The sequence below is a fragment of the Bemisia tabaci genome, chromosome 3 (genome assembly GCF_918797505.1).
Source record: "Bemisia tabaci chromosome 3, PGI_BMITA_v3".
Taxonomy (NCBI): Eukaryota; Metazoa; Arthropoda; class Insecta; order Hemiptera; family Aleyrodidae; genus Bemisia; species Bemisia tabaci.
The window spans coordinates 54,453,931-54,466,579 of record NC_092795.1 but is presented as its reverse complement, the minus strand read 5'-3'; the positions used below and the strand labels follow the sequence as shown (position 1 = coordinate 54,466,579).

The window sequence follows — 12,649 nt, the reverse complement described above, 5'->3', positions numbered from 1 at the left end:
TATTCAAATCTGCATCATTTTTGGCTTTGGCCACCAATCGATAACAGACATGGCGAAGCTATCGGATCTAATGGATTCTTCCCACCCCGAATCATCTATACAGCCACTTTGCCAAAATGAACGATTGAAAATGTGGGAGTTTCGCCCTCCCCCCTCCCCCTCCCCCTCAAAGGCACCCCGGAAAAGCTGACGATTCGCAGGGACTCTCGCAGGGACTCTTGCCCGGTGTCTCCGTCACTGCCAGCGTCGGGTCGCTTTCGTTTCCGTTTCCGGTCGAACGGGAATCAAGGAACTCTGAGATCCTCTCCGAGCTTCGAAGTTCAATCCTCCTCCTGCACACTGGAAAAAAGTCGCTTGAATCTCAAGTCCAGACTCTTAATAACATTGACAAGAACAAATACTCTTGATTCAATCCGATTTTTCCTTGAATCGAAGAGCCGAGCCTCTTGATGTAGGCGGATTTTCTTTTGATTCAAGCAAAAAGTCCCAAGAATACAGAGTATTATTTCTTGTCAATGTTTTAAAGAGTCTGCACTCTAAATACAATCGAATTTTTTTTCCAGTGCATCCACTGCTATCTATATATAGAAGGTGCTTGGTTCAGAAGTTGTAAAGGTGTTCTAGCCGGCGATGTTGCGAAAGTATGTTAGCACGGCATCTACTAAAACAGGCTGGCCGAAAATCAGTGCTTTTAAAGTACATTCCCAAGAAATTTCAGTGCCTCCAACAGAACCTCAACAGAAAAAGTCGGTGCTTTTCCCGTGCCTCCATTTGACGAAATTCGAAAAACGTTGAAAATTTGAAATTCTCGATTGAATGCGACTAAATGACGTAGACACAATATTTCATTGGTAGCATGAAGATTATCGGACTGCACAATCGCGATCATGCAGGCAAATATTATTCGTAAGCCCGTGTCCGACGATCGAATGAACTCATCAAATGCAAGATGGCGGAGATGCTGTAGAAGAATAAAGCTAACGCCTTTTTATTCTAGGCGTAGCTTTATTGTTCTATGGAGATGCGTACTGGTGTCTGCGCAATCAAAAGTTGGCGGACCGTTAAATGTTTATGAATAGAGCCCGTGCGGACTTGCGCGAAAACCAGTACGCACCTTCGCCATCTGGCATTTGATGAGTTCATTTGATCGTGGGACACGGGCATAAGAATCAACGCGCAGGGGATTGCATACTTTTCAGGCTTTATTAAAAAACACGCGTAGCGTGGAGGAGGAAGTTCCGGACCTTCTTGCGGAATTTCCGCACTCTTTCAGTACTTCCGGACCGTCCTTAAAAAAACAGTGCTATTTTGGACTAATAGACACCCTGATTAGGAAAAAGTACACAATACGTTTGGCGAGGCATATTAACCTCTAACCGCTTTACGGAGAGAAAAACCTCCTGCGGGAGACCTGAAATTCAGGACATGAAATTTTCGGTAAGCATCCAAAATCTTTAGGTCCCAGGGGTGAGGCTGATCAAACATCTGAAAGAATTAGGTACTTCGGTTGAACTTCTGTGCAGACAACCGGAGGACTGGAGTACTCAAAAGTAACTCAAACTGCGGCAGGGAAACTCAAGTATTGATGGGTGCACGAGTAGAAATCTTCCGAGATCCACACGACCTGAACTGCGGGTCGCATGAACAAACTTTTTTCTATGTTCGAACGAAATACGCAAATTGATCAATACGGCGTGCATTCCCTCGTCGAAATTTCACGTAGAGCACGATTTGTCCAGTTGAAATTAAACTGAGTAACTCCGAACGAAAATATTAGCACATTTCTGTGCATTTTGAAAGAGGTTTTTAAGATTCTCCCACAGATGGACCTCTTCGTTTTTCACGTGAGAGCACTGAAAAAAAAGTTATGGGCTGTGAAGACATACCGCCCGTTCCAGGCTCAGAGGCCGAAAGTTCCAGGTGCTGGAGCCGTAGCTTCGATTGCTCCGGCCGCTACACTCGGAATTTTCAACCTTTGAGACCGGAGCGCGGACGATATGTCTATATGGCCCGGAAGTACGGCTTCCACTGGCGAAGTTTTTTTTTCAGTGAGTGTTTCCGCTTGGAGCATTACTCAAACAACTTGGCAACTTGAGAAAAACCCCTCAATATCTACCGGGCTAAGTCCATTCCTTTTACCGCTTAGTTCCCCATTTACGGCAGCTTTTAAGCATCGAATTCGGCTCGACTTAGCCTCCAAACTTCAATCCTAAAACCCAATCCATCCCGCAGGCGGAGGGGTGTCTTCATCTCCCCGCGTAAGAGACTTCTTTTGCATAAATACGTCCATTTAAACGTCCAATTGCTTTACCAGAAAAAGCTCGACGGAAAGTTTCCATCGCGAGACTTCAATAAAATTCAGAATAGCTCAATGAGGAAAGTTGCCTGATCGATTCCGACATCACATCACGCTCCGGGGAGTTCAATCAATTTGATTCGATTGACCTCTGCCCCGAGTTCAGAATGTCTCGATATTTCGAATTATTGACGGGCATGGATCGGCGATATCGTGACCCCGGGCTAAAATCAGGTTAAAGGGGTTCAGAGGGTCTCGCCGGACACAGGCCAAAGGGAGTTCGAGGGTCTTCTACTGAAAAGGACATCGAGAGAAACGTGAGTGCAGTATAGTTCAGCAGGCTAACACTCTCTTCATAGAAGAGAGTGTCTCTCTCTTCTTATTCTAGATGTCTTGAATGACCCACGGTTTTGGTCGATTTTACCAAAAATTCGGTCGAACGACCAAGTTCATTTGGTTTTCTGGCCGAAAAAAAGTACCCCTCTACGGGGAACACGGAAATTTTTAACAGCATGATTGCTCTTTTTACAACATGGGTGCTTATTCACTTGCAAAAATAGTCAGGATAATACGTGTCCGAAAATTGTATCGCGGGATTTTTCGACACGAGGAAATATTTATTACCAAAGGGAGTTCGGGGATCTTCCGCTGAAAGTGACATCGAGAGAAATATAAGTACAAACATATAGTTCAGCAGGCTGACACTTTTTTCTTCTTCAGATGTCTAAAGAAACCCATAGTTCGGTCGATTTGACCAAGAATTTGGTCGATCAACAAGGTTCATTTGGTTGTTCTGTACGAAAAAAAATACCACTCTAAGAGAAACACGGAAATTTTGAACAGCATGGTTGCCATTTTCACGAGGGCGATTATTCACTCGCAAAAATAGTCAGGATAATACGTATCAAGTCCGAAAATTGTTTCACGGGATTTCTCGACACGAGGAAATATTTATTACCCTGCGAGTGTAAACCTTAGGGTGTTGCCTTTATATTGGCAAGTTGCATGCTGCGCTGCACCGCGGGCCGCCGCACACTGGAATGAATCGACGAGAGAGTTGGGACGAGGTTCGGGAACTTCAGAAGTTTATACCTTCACCGGATGCAAAACGTAGAGGTTTAAATGCGGTTTCGTCAGTTTGCCGGTAAACGTTCCGTAAGCAGCACTCCTTTAAGATTTTAACTGTGAGGATTTTACCATGGAAAATTCGCAGATTTAGTAGACAAATTTTAATGTCTGATTTTGTCCAATAGCTCGAGTCATTGTGCGCCGAGTCGAGCCGCAGAAGCCGTGGGAAATTTATAGCGGTCGGCAGCGAGGACCAATCTCGATGGGTGGATTTCCCATGTTTGACAGAGGAGTGTTTTTGGCACGGGATGCAATTCGCGTTCACCCGAGTCACCAGTCCCCGTCCCACTATTCATTGAATTTATTGGCCGTGTTTTGATGCGAAGTGGGAATTATTCTCCATGGTTAAGCATACGTCGATCCGAAAGGGGAGAGAAGCGGAGGGGCGGGCTTAAGGGGCGCGAACCCCCTTCTCCCGAAAAAAAATGAAGAAGGGAAAAGGAGGAAAGAAGAAGGAACACTGGGAAAAAAGAAACACATTGGATCTAGAGTCCAGACTCTTAAGAACATCGACAAGAAAAAATACTCTTTCAATCAGATTTAAGCTTAAATCAAGAACCAAGCCTCTTAATTTGAGCGCATTTCCTTTTGATTTAAGCTTAAATCTGATTGAATCAAGAGTCCTTTTTCTTGTCAATGTTTTCAAGAGTCTGGACTCTAGATCCAACGTGTTTTTTTTTCCAGTGTGACGCTCAGTTTTGGTGATTGTTCATTACGAAATTTACCCAAACTGCATATTAGATCCTTAAAAATGTCGCAAATTCTCTGGGAGAAGCCCGCCGGACGTCCCCTTCCGCTCGAAGTGTCTGGATCCGCCTCACGGAGGACGAGTCAATAGGAGAGGTCGGACAAAATTTGGCGACTTCAAAAGCTAAGATGCTTAGAAAGCTCCGTTTATACCAAACTCAGAGGTTCTAAAAGTGGTTTCATTGGTTTCCTCATGAAATTTTCTAGGGACACTCCTTAAAATTTAAAATGTGACGAAATAAACATCGAAATTCGCAGTTTCAGCAAAAAATTTAATGTCTGACCTCTCTGATTAATTCGATCCACGGTGAGCCTTCGTGGTTAGGAACCGTCCATAAATTTCGTAACGCACTTTTCGGCATTTTTGACCCCCCACCTCCCTCCTTTTAACGCTTTTGTGACGTAAGATCCCTTGCCCTTTAACATCAAAAAACAAAATGGCGTAACGTTCTTCTCCCCCCCCCCCCCCCCGAGCGTTAAGTAATTTAGGGACGGCCCTCATATGGGGAGATCGAGTATATACTCTTTCCGGGAGCGAATTCCTGCTCTGATATCTCAGGGTGATAAGTTTTCTTGGACTTGAAAGTCCTTTGACTTTTTAGGGGTTTTGGACAAGTGTAAAGACGGTGCGTTGTTGGTTGCTCCATGACCATTAGAAAACACAGGCACATGTAATGTTTGGCTGTGCAGTGCGCCATAGCGCGATATAAGAGCGACGTATACATATGCACATAAAAAAAACACAACACACATGCTCACACAATTTTCGTTGGTTCTTTTTTCTTCTATACACAATTTTTCATGACAGTCTTTTTCACGAAAAACTTTCGACGCGCTTATCTCAAAACGCAAAGAGTGCGATGCTCTACAATTCAAGAATCTGCACAAAATACCCTGACTTTTCAGGTTCAGACAAAGTTTACTGAATTTTCCAGAACTTGTCACTCTTCTCTTGACCTCGAAAGACACTCATCTTGAAAAATGAAAGGGGGAGAGAGGGGTTCAACGGAAAATAAGTGAATCGGTGCAGAGACTTTGCACTGTACAGGCAAACATTCATTCACGGAAAGTGCCGATTTCAAAGCCACTTTAAAAATTCAGAGACAAAATCGTCTACGACGGGAAAAATTAGGATTGGATTTCGGGCAGACTCTGAGTCAAGACCCAGATATTAACATCAATGCTCCGAAAATTTGTTAGGGCAGCGGTGAGCTATTTTAAAAGCGATTCCTTGGTATGCGGTTAAAAAAAGAACTCTTTTTTAGCTCGACCGATATACGAGATACAAATTTTTCAGCTTAGGTTGGTAATAGATTTTTGAGCGGTCATGAAGGCACCATCTGATGCGCTGAATTCCCATGAAAACCAATTTGACCGTTGACGAGAACTCACGTGAGTTTATACTGCGCAATGCATGTGTGAAAATCGCCTTCAGAACTGTGAATAGGCAACTTCACGACGGCCGTGCTCGAAAAGTAATCGCTGAAATGGGTGAGTGAACATGACACCAATAAATCGACTAGCGCGAGGAGGCTCTACGGCCTCCCACCCTTCCCTCACAAAAAAAAAAAAAAAAAAAAAAAAAACCTTCTTAATCTTGATTTTCAAGCATATTATGCACGGCTAAGTGGTTTACGTGTCCCTTGCTAGAGGGTTTCCGTCAATTAGCCAATTTGAGGTAGGATAAACGAAAATATGAAATAATTTGGTTTTTATTTTCGTTTCCTTAGGTAAATCGAAAAAGCAGGGCCGGAATAATTCAAGAAACCAAAGAAGAAGTAAGTATTCTCTCGGTTAATTGTTAATGCGTACTTCTTTCAGTTACATGAGAGCTTCTGATTTAATGGCTGTTGGAAAAGAAGCATGAAATAAAATGTGAATGGAGATTCTATCAGGTGAATTTCAGTCCCCTCATTGAATTAAGAAAAAAAAATCAAAATTTTCTAATGCTAAGGGTTTTGCTGGGAGTCTAAAAGCGAGCTGCATTAAGGTGAATTCGTAACTCCATTAAAATGAAGAAACAACTTTATGCCACTAAACATCTGATCAAAGTTCCTGGCAATCTGGCAAACCGGGAAAGTCAGGAAGAGACATAGAATTCTTGGGCAAGGTAAAAAAAATTACTGGAGTTGGGCACTGCAACTTCAGTTGATACCATCAGAGACGGTAAAAACTGTTGATTTTTATAATGAGTCTTAGAAAGTGGAAATTTCGGCTTAAGTTCAGAAAAAGTTAGAGTTATTAAATAAAATGAAAAAAAAATAAATAAATAAACAAACTGAAGGAGAGTTCTGTTTGAGGGTTACAGAAAAGAATCTGGTAACAATCAGTAAGGAAATCCAGAAACTTCGCAGTTAGGGAAAAAGAAAAGAAAATTGGGATGAGTTAGGGAATTTGAAAAATGAGGAAATTATGAAAAACTTGATGGAAGTATTCTTGAGAATTTGTTCTTCTTTCAGTGCAAACATGGATTGCTAAAATGATGACTGATTAACTATATTTTTCTTTTCTCTTACAGATTGTGATGCTGGAGACAGAGCGCAATTTGTAAATAATCTTGTATATTTTTTTAGCACAGAATATAACAGAGATATTTCTCAAAATAGCAGTAAGTACATTTTTATTCATCAATTTCTAGTCTCAGAATTATTTTCTTTGGCTAAGATTTCACTCATCAAGATCAGAGTACCCAAGACTGTTGTGTGGTACAAGTGACTGTCTTAAGTGTAAATGCCCATTAAATCTAAACAATAGAGATGCTACAGGTTTGTAAAAGCTAACACAGATCTTGGGTTGCAATCTTCATGAAGTTTTTAATAAAAACAACCTATGTTTTAATTTTGTGATAATGAAGAGGCGCTTGTTGGACAATAGCCTTTTTGCACACATTATTCCATCAAGCCCAGTCACTATATTTTGTTTCTTGGTTGAGATTGTCATAAATTAAAAATTTGTAACTTCGTTAACACTGACATGTTTTGAACAGAAAAATAAAAGCAACAGCTGACATAAACCGATGAACCTACTCCTAAACTCTCCCTTCCTATATTTTAGGACGGTGGCACCACACATGATAAAATAGTATAAGTCACGTGCAGCCTGAAAAACCCCATGCATTACAACCAATGCGCATGCACACTGCATATATCTGCTCGTAGGATAGGACCTCATTATGAAAAAAATTGTCAGTTAAAATATCTATATGGAGCATTTTGTAAATCTGATTTTAGATTTTAGCAAAGAAAATCCATCTTCAAAAGAAAACTTGAAGCAGGAAGCAGTGAAGTGGAAATTTTCTGTCTTGGACGTTGATAGAAGTAAAAATCTATCCAAAGCAGAGTTCAGGAATTTAAGACGGCTTGTCAAAAAAGTTGTGAAACCGAAACGTTGCGCCAAGTCATTCATTCCCCTTTGTGATGAGAACAAAGATGCTTTCATCACGGAAATTGAATGGATTAAATGTCTTAGTTTTGGACATGAGAGTAAGTATATTGCAAATTGTAAATAATTTAATTTTACGGAAATTATAAAGTCTCTGGATGACTCATATAAAATTGAAATTATTTTCCTCGCTCTTTTCCAAGGTTGCTAATAAGAAAACCTTAAAAAAAATAATATTCGCCTTCCTAGTGATTGAAGTAAAAGATTAAATATTTGTAATTTCTGAGACTTGATAACGTACCTATTTGAGAAATTCAAGAGATGAAAATAAAATTGTGGATTAGTACAGAGGTCATCAAATGGTCTCCTCAGAAACAAACATCAATTAAGCTATTTTGTTTTTTTTTTCTTAAACAATCATCTGTACATATAAGAAAATAACAACTTATTCTGGGGAAAGGCTGCAATAAAATACAAAACATAAAAATAAAACCAGGACGTTTCGAAATAATTACAATCTCATTTTTGACTAGAAAAAAGCGAAAATTGAGTTGTCGTTTAAAATCTGTTTGAGTGTTCTTTTGGAAAACTGAAGGAAAAATACTTAAGCATTTGAAGCAATACAAAACTGCATTCATACAGAGAATATACCACAACTTTGATGTCGTTTGGTAAAATGGTATGCCAAAAATGATACGATTCAGTTTTAGAAATTTCCTTCTCCTAAGCTTAAAGTCGGAGAGTGCATCCAAATAATGTAAAATAGTGACCATACTTTTCAGCCAACAAGAAAGACGATGGAGGAAAAGAATCTTCAGCTTCACCGGCGAAGGAAGTGAAGAAGGAAACACCTGAGGTCGATCAATTTGAGGAAGACTCGCATGCGTTGGGCAGCATGGACGCCGAAGAAGATTTGCTTCCCTATGAAGGAGGGATAGACGGGGACTCCGACGACTCTAAACTACCCATTGAATCTGTTCCTGAAGCTGATCCGATGGAGGGTATGATTTTCAATAATTAAGTGAATATTTTTTTTTTACTAATAAACGAGACTATACATGAGGTATGAAGAGATTATTGTCTTTTCTAAAAAAAATCTTTCGGAAGTTCAAGCAAGGGTGTCAGTAAAATTAGCCATTTCCAGATACAAAAAAGTTTGACTCTGTCTTGTTTCATTCATTTCAGCAAGTGGATGTCTTTATGATAGACAAACTGCTTTGGATGAGTTACAGTTCAGGCCTACTCCAAACTATGTTCCAGAATGTACACCCGATGGAAGGTACGAGAAGGTGCAGTGCTTCAAGTCAAAAGGTAAGAAAATTTAAATGGTGTAGGACATTTCACTTGAGTAACGAGATAAAAAAGTAAAAAATAAAATAAAATTCGCGATTAAAATTAAATCAGCTGGAAAATGAATGACATGAATGAGCAAAAAGGAAATTCCTTTACCTGTTTTTAACTATTTTGGAATATTGCTGTAAAAAAACCAAAAGACAGGGCACCGGACACTAGGAGGAAGAGAGAGAGGTTAGATCATACTTTTGTGATGGAATTCCTGAGAATTTTCTCTTTGACTTCTCTTTTAGTGGGGGCAGCTTTATCATTTGATTTCTTTCCTGTAGAAAAAAAAAGAAAAAAATTATGATCATGACAAATAAGTGTTAAAATGAAGTGAAAGAAAGTAGTACAATAAGTTGGCAACACCACAAAAAGTCATGACCTCATGCATTCTTAATACGGGGCAATTATTCTTTCATTTCGTTCAAAAGGCAAACTAATCTGTTTTAATTTTATTTTTTTTACTAGCCGTTCTGGGCGCGCTTCGCGCGCCCGTCACGCCTAGCCGGAGGCTACGCCCCCTGGACCCCCGGTCACTCGCTGCGCGAGTGACATTCGGCTCGCTTCGCGAGCCGATTTTGTAGTAGTTGCAAATTTTTTATCACTATATTTTGAAGATTTCATAGAAAACATTATGAAATTCTCATTCCACAATTAACTTGTAGAATAATAATGGCAGAGCAAGAAATAGACTATATCTTATGGACGGTTCCCACTTAGTAAAAACAGCCAACACCACGAGAAGGTGAGGAACCATTGTTAGCCACTTTTTTTTACTTTTCTGAAAAAATTTACTGAAATTTTAGTTGCGTCCCCTAAAAGGAAACACGGAGAAAAAAATTTTGTGTATGGAACCCGAAGCTGAGATCATATGGATCTCTGAAGTTTTCGGATCACGCATCCGAAAAGTTAAGGTCCATCTGCCGAAGTTCAGGTCAGACAATTGAAGTAGTTCGGTATATACCGAAGGTTTCAGGTCACACATCTGAAGTACTCGGTGCATACCGAAGTGTTTCAGATTTCTGACCCGAATTTCGGCAGCTGGACCTCAAGTTTTAAGAGATTCATATGATCTCAACGTCGGGTCCCATGCACGAAGTTTTTTCTCCGTGTGAGTATTAATATAAATTTCAACACAGTCAAACACAGTAGAGAACCAAGGAAATCACAGTAGAACAGAGAAAAAATACCGTCGAATAAATAAAGAAAACTATTATCGAAGAAATTCTAATTATTTGGAAAGTAATTCGCTGGCGTAGGTAATCAATGCGTAGCTGCGTAGGAGCATGAGCGAGATTTATCATCAACTGACCGCTGGCCGGTAGGTACCTGGGTGGGCGAGCGACAATACGTAAGCGGTGGCATATGGTTCGATTGACAGAGGAGTGGGAACGGTCAGACGTAGGGGAAAGGTTCAGGCTGAACCGTTCAGCACAGCGCAGCGCAGCGTCAGTCACCGGGTGGGGAAGAGAGTCCGGGAGGGGACACTTCCCCTCGAGTGAAATAGAAAAAGGCAGAATCCTTCGAAGTTTATATTAATGATATGTACTCTTTTACACAACTTCACGTGCATCATTTTAGTTTGAGGACAGTAATTTCTGACCGACAAAGAACAGAAACAACAAAGAAAGAGGCCACTATTTTAATGCTTGCATGAATCTGTATTATAGGTTACTGTTGGTGTGCTCATGAAGATACTGGGAAAACGATTCCAGGGTCAGCTAGGTACAACCAAAGGCCATCTTGCGATACGCTGCAGTCTCCTCCCAGACCGATGAAAGGTAATTATTTTATCAGATGTCATTTAAGTAGCTCACTTATCTTGAGCTCCAATGCTATCAACCTAAAGATTCTTCTTTGTGGACTTGAAAGTTCACTTACTAAATTAAAGACACATCAACATAGAACTTATCATAAAATATGAAATATACTAACTATTTTATACGATTATTTTTCATTCTTCCTTTTTGTTTGCGTAATTCTATTCATATCAATGCCTAGTTTGTTCGTAATTTCCCGTCACTTGCCCCGTACACTTGCAACAGGTCTTAAAATCTTTGCCTGTAATGAAAAGTTAAAAGAAAAAAATTAATTGAATATATATGATAAGATTTCCACTAATAAAACTGACTAAAAATTTTAGTGAAAGTGACGATAGGCATGAACTTTTGATTCTGTTCCAAATCGAAATCTGTCATCTATCATACTCAATTTTTAAACATTCTAAAAACAATTCTAAAGTTCATTGTAAATCTAAGTCATGCATATTTTTTATGGCCTGCATTGAGCACTAGATACATTAAAACTTGAGTGATATGAACTTTCCTCTGATTTTAGGTTGCCCAGAGGCAAAAAAGGTTCTATTTTCACAGGATCTCACCAGAATATTCAAAGAAACGTTATCAAATTACAAATCAAGGTAAATGTTCTCAATCTTTATTGCTGTTTTGAAATGATCGCTTAAAGTTTATCGTAAGGAGAAAATCACGGAAATCTTGTCAATGGCTCATAGGAGCTCAAGTTATTATGCAACTAAAAACTACTCGCTTCAGTACGCTACTCTTTTGGAGATTTTTAAGAGGTAAACTGTCAACACCCTTTGCACCACTTCGCACTCATGATACCTTGCATCACGACAGTTTTTACTATTACTTCATCAATATTGTATCTAAAATCTGTAGCTGATTTACCAACCTCATTTCAATAAAGCTTGATGGCTGCTGTCCAGTTCTGCAAATGAAGAGCCTTCACACTGACTGGTGGAAATCTAGAAATCTGTTTCTCCCATGAGAGGTCTTACTTTAAAACATAAAAAAGTCAACTCGGAAATTGTTTAGATCATTCATTGGGGCCAGTAAAATGTTGTCAATTGATTCCTAAAAATCTTCTATTTTATCGTTTACTTGACTTAATTTTGTGACACTTCTACTTATAAGTTTCAGGGAGTTTTGCAGCTAAAATTAGAAGTCCTTCCTTACAAATCTGGAAAGAAAAAAATAATATATTGCTGGCGATGATAATTCATGGTTTATCTTTTTGATTTCAGTAACGGAAGTGAAGTGACTTGGGCATTAGGAAATGAAGAGCAAATTTTAACCTCCTACTTCCAGTATCTAGATGAAAGCAAAAACAAGGTTTGTAACTAAATCTTTTAAGCGCAATTGGAGAAGCTAAGAGTTTCATTCTCAGGAAAGGACAATTTCATGGATGATTGATTTTTCAAGAAGGCTTCATTCTCCTTACATTTATGGATTTATTACCCTCAACGCTTCCTTACTCTTTTTCTGGTGATTTCTGACTTTCAAGACAATAGAGTCCACCAATCATTAACATTTAAGAAGAGGCTTAAAAATACGACTATTAAAATTTGATTACCATCTAGTTGTGGATCTACAGTTGATGAGAAGCATAGACAATGAGGCAAGACATTATAGTTAATTTAAGTACTTGGCATTTTATCTGGGAATTCATTGAATGCTTGATGGTGTTTTTGGTCTGATGGTCGCAAACTCATGTCAAATACTCTAACATCATAATACATGGTCCCTTCATCACTTAATTTGGTGTTTTTATTCAGTTTTTGGAGAGGAAAGAATGGAAGCCATTCCGAACGATGATGACTGGAAATAAGCTATTGCAAAGATGTGGGAGGAGGCTTAACAAATATTGTGATGTAAATCAAGACAACCGAATAAGCCTAACAGAGTGGTTGGCTTGTTTGAAAATTGTGCAAATGAATCCTCAGCAAGGTAAGAGCTT

General features: G+C 39.4%; 1 protein-coding gene and 1 long non-coding RNA gene across 2 annotated transcripts in view; one reads left to right on the top strand and one right to left on the bottom strand.

Moving 5' to 3' along the window:
• The window catches only part of magu (SPARC related modular calcium binding-like protein magu), a 58,230-nt gene that overhangs the window by 42,405 nt on the left and 3,176 nt on the right, over window positions 1-12,649 (top strand). The window contains exons 4-12 of the mRNA XM_019045484.2: window positions 5,902-5,949; window positions 6,690-6,779; window positions 7,402-7,653; window positions 8,335-8,553; window positions 8,738-8,863; window positions 10,561-10,671; window positions 11,228-11,309; window positions 11,937-12,024; window positions 12,468-12,639. Of these exons, the coding sequence (XP_018901029.1) occupies window positions 5,902-5,949; window positions 6,690-6,779; window positions 7,402-7,653; window positions 8,335-8,553; window positions 8,738-8,863; window positions 10,561-10,671; window positions 11,228-11,309; window positions 11,937-12,024; window positions 12,468-12,639 (1,188 nt within the window). The remainder of the gene's footprint in view (window positions 1-5,901; window positions 5,950-6,689; window positions 6,780-7,401; window positions 7,654-8,334; window positions 8,554-8,737; window positions 8,864-10,560; window positions 10,672-11,227; window positions 11,310-11,936; window positions 12,025-12,467; window positions 12,640-12,649) is intronic.
• Window positions 8,875-11,930, bottom strand: LOC109033061 (uncharacterized). Its single transcript, XR_002008984.2, has 3 exons — window positions 11,585-11,930; window positions 10,826-10,951; window positions 8,875-9,168 (listed from the first exon to the last, which is right to left on the bottom strand). It is a non-coding gene; the product is annotated as an uncharacterized lncRNA (long non-coding RNA).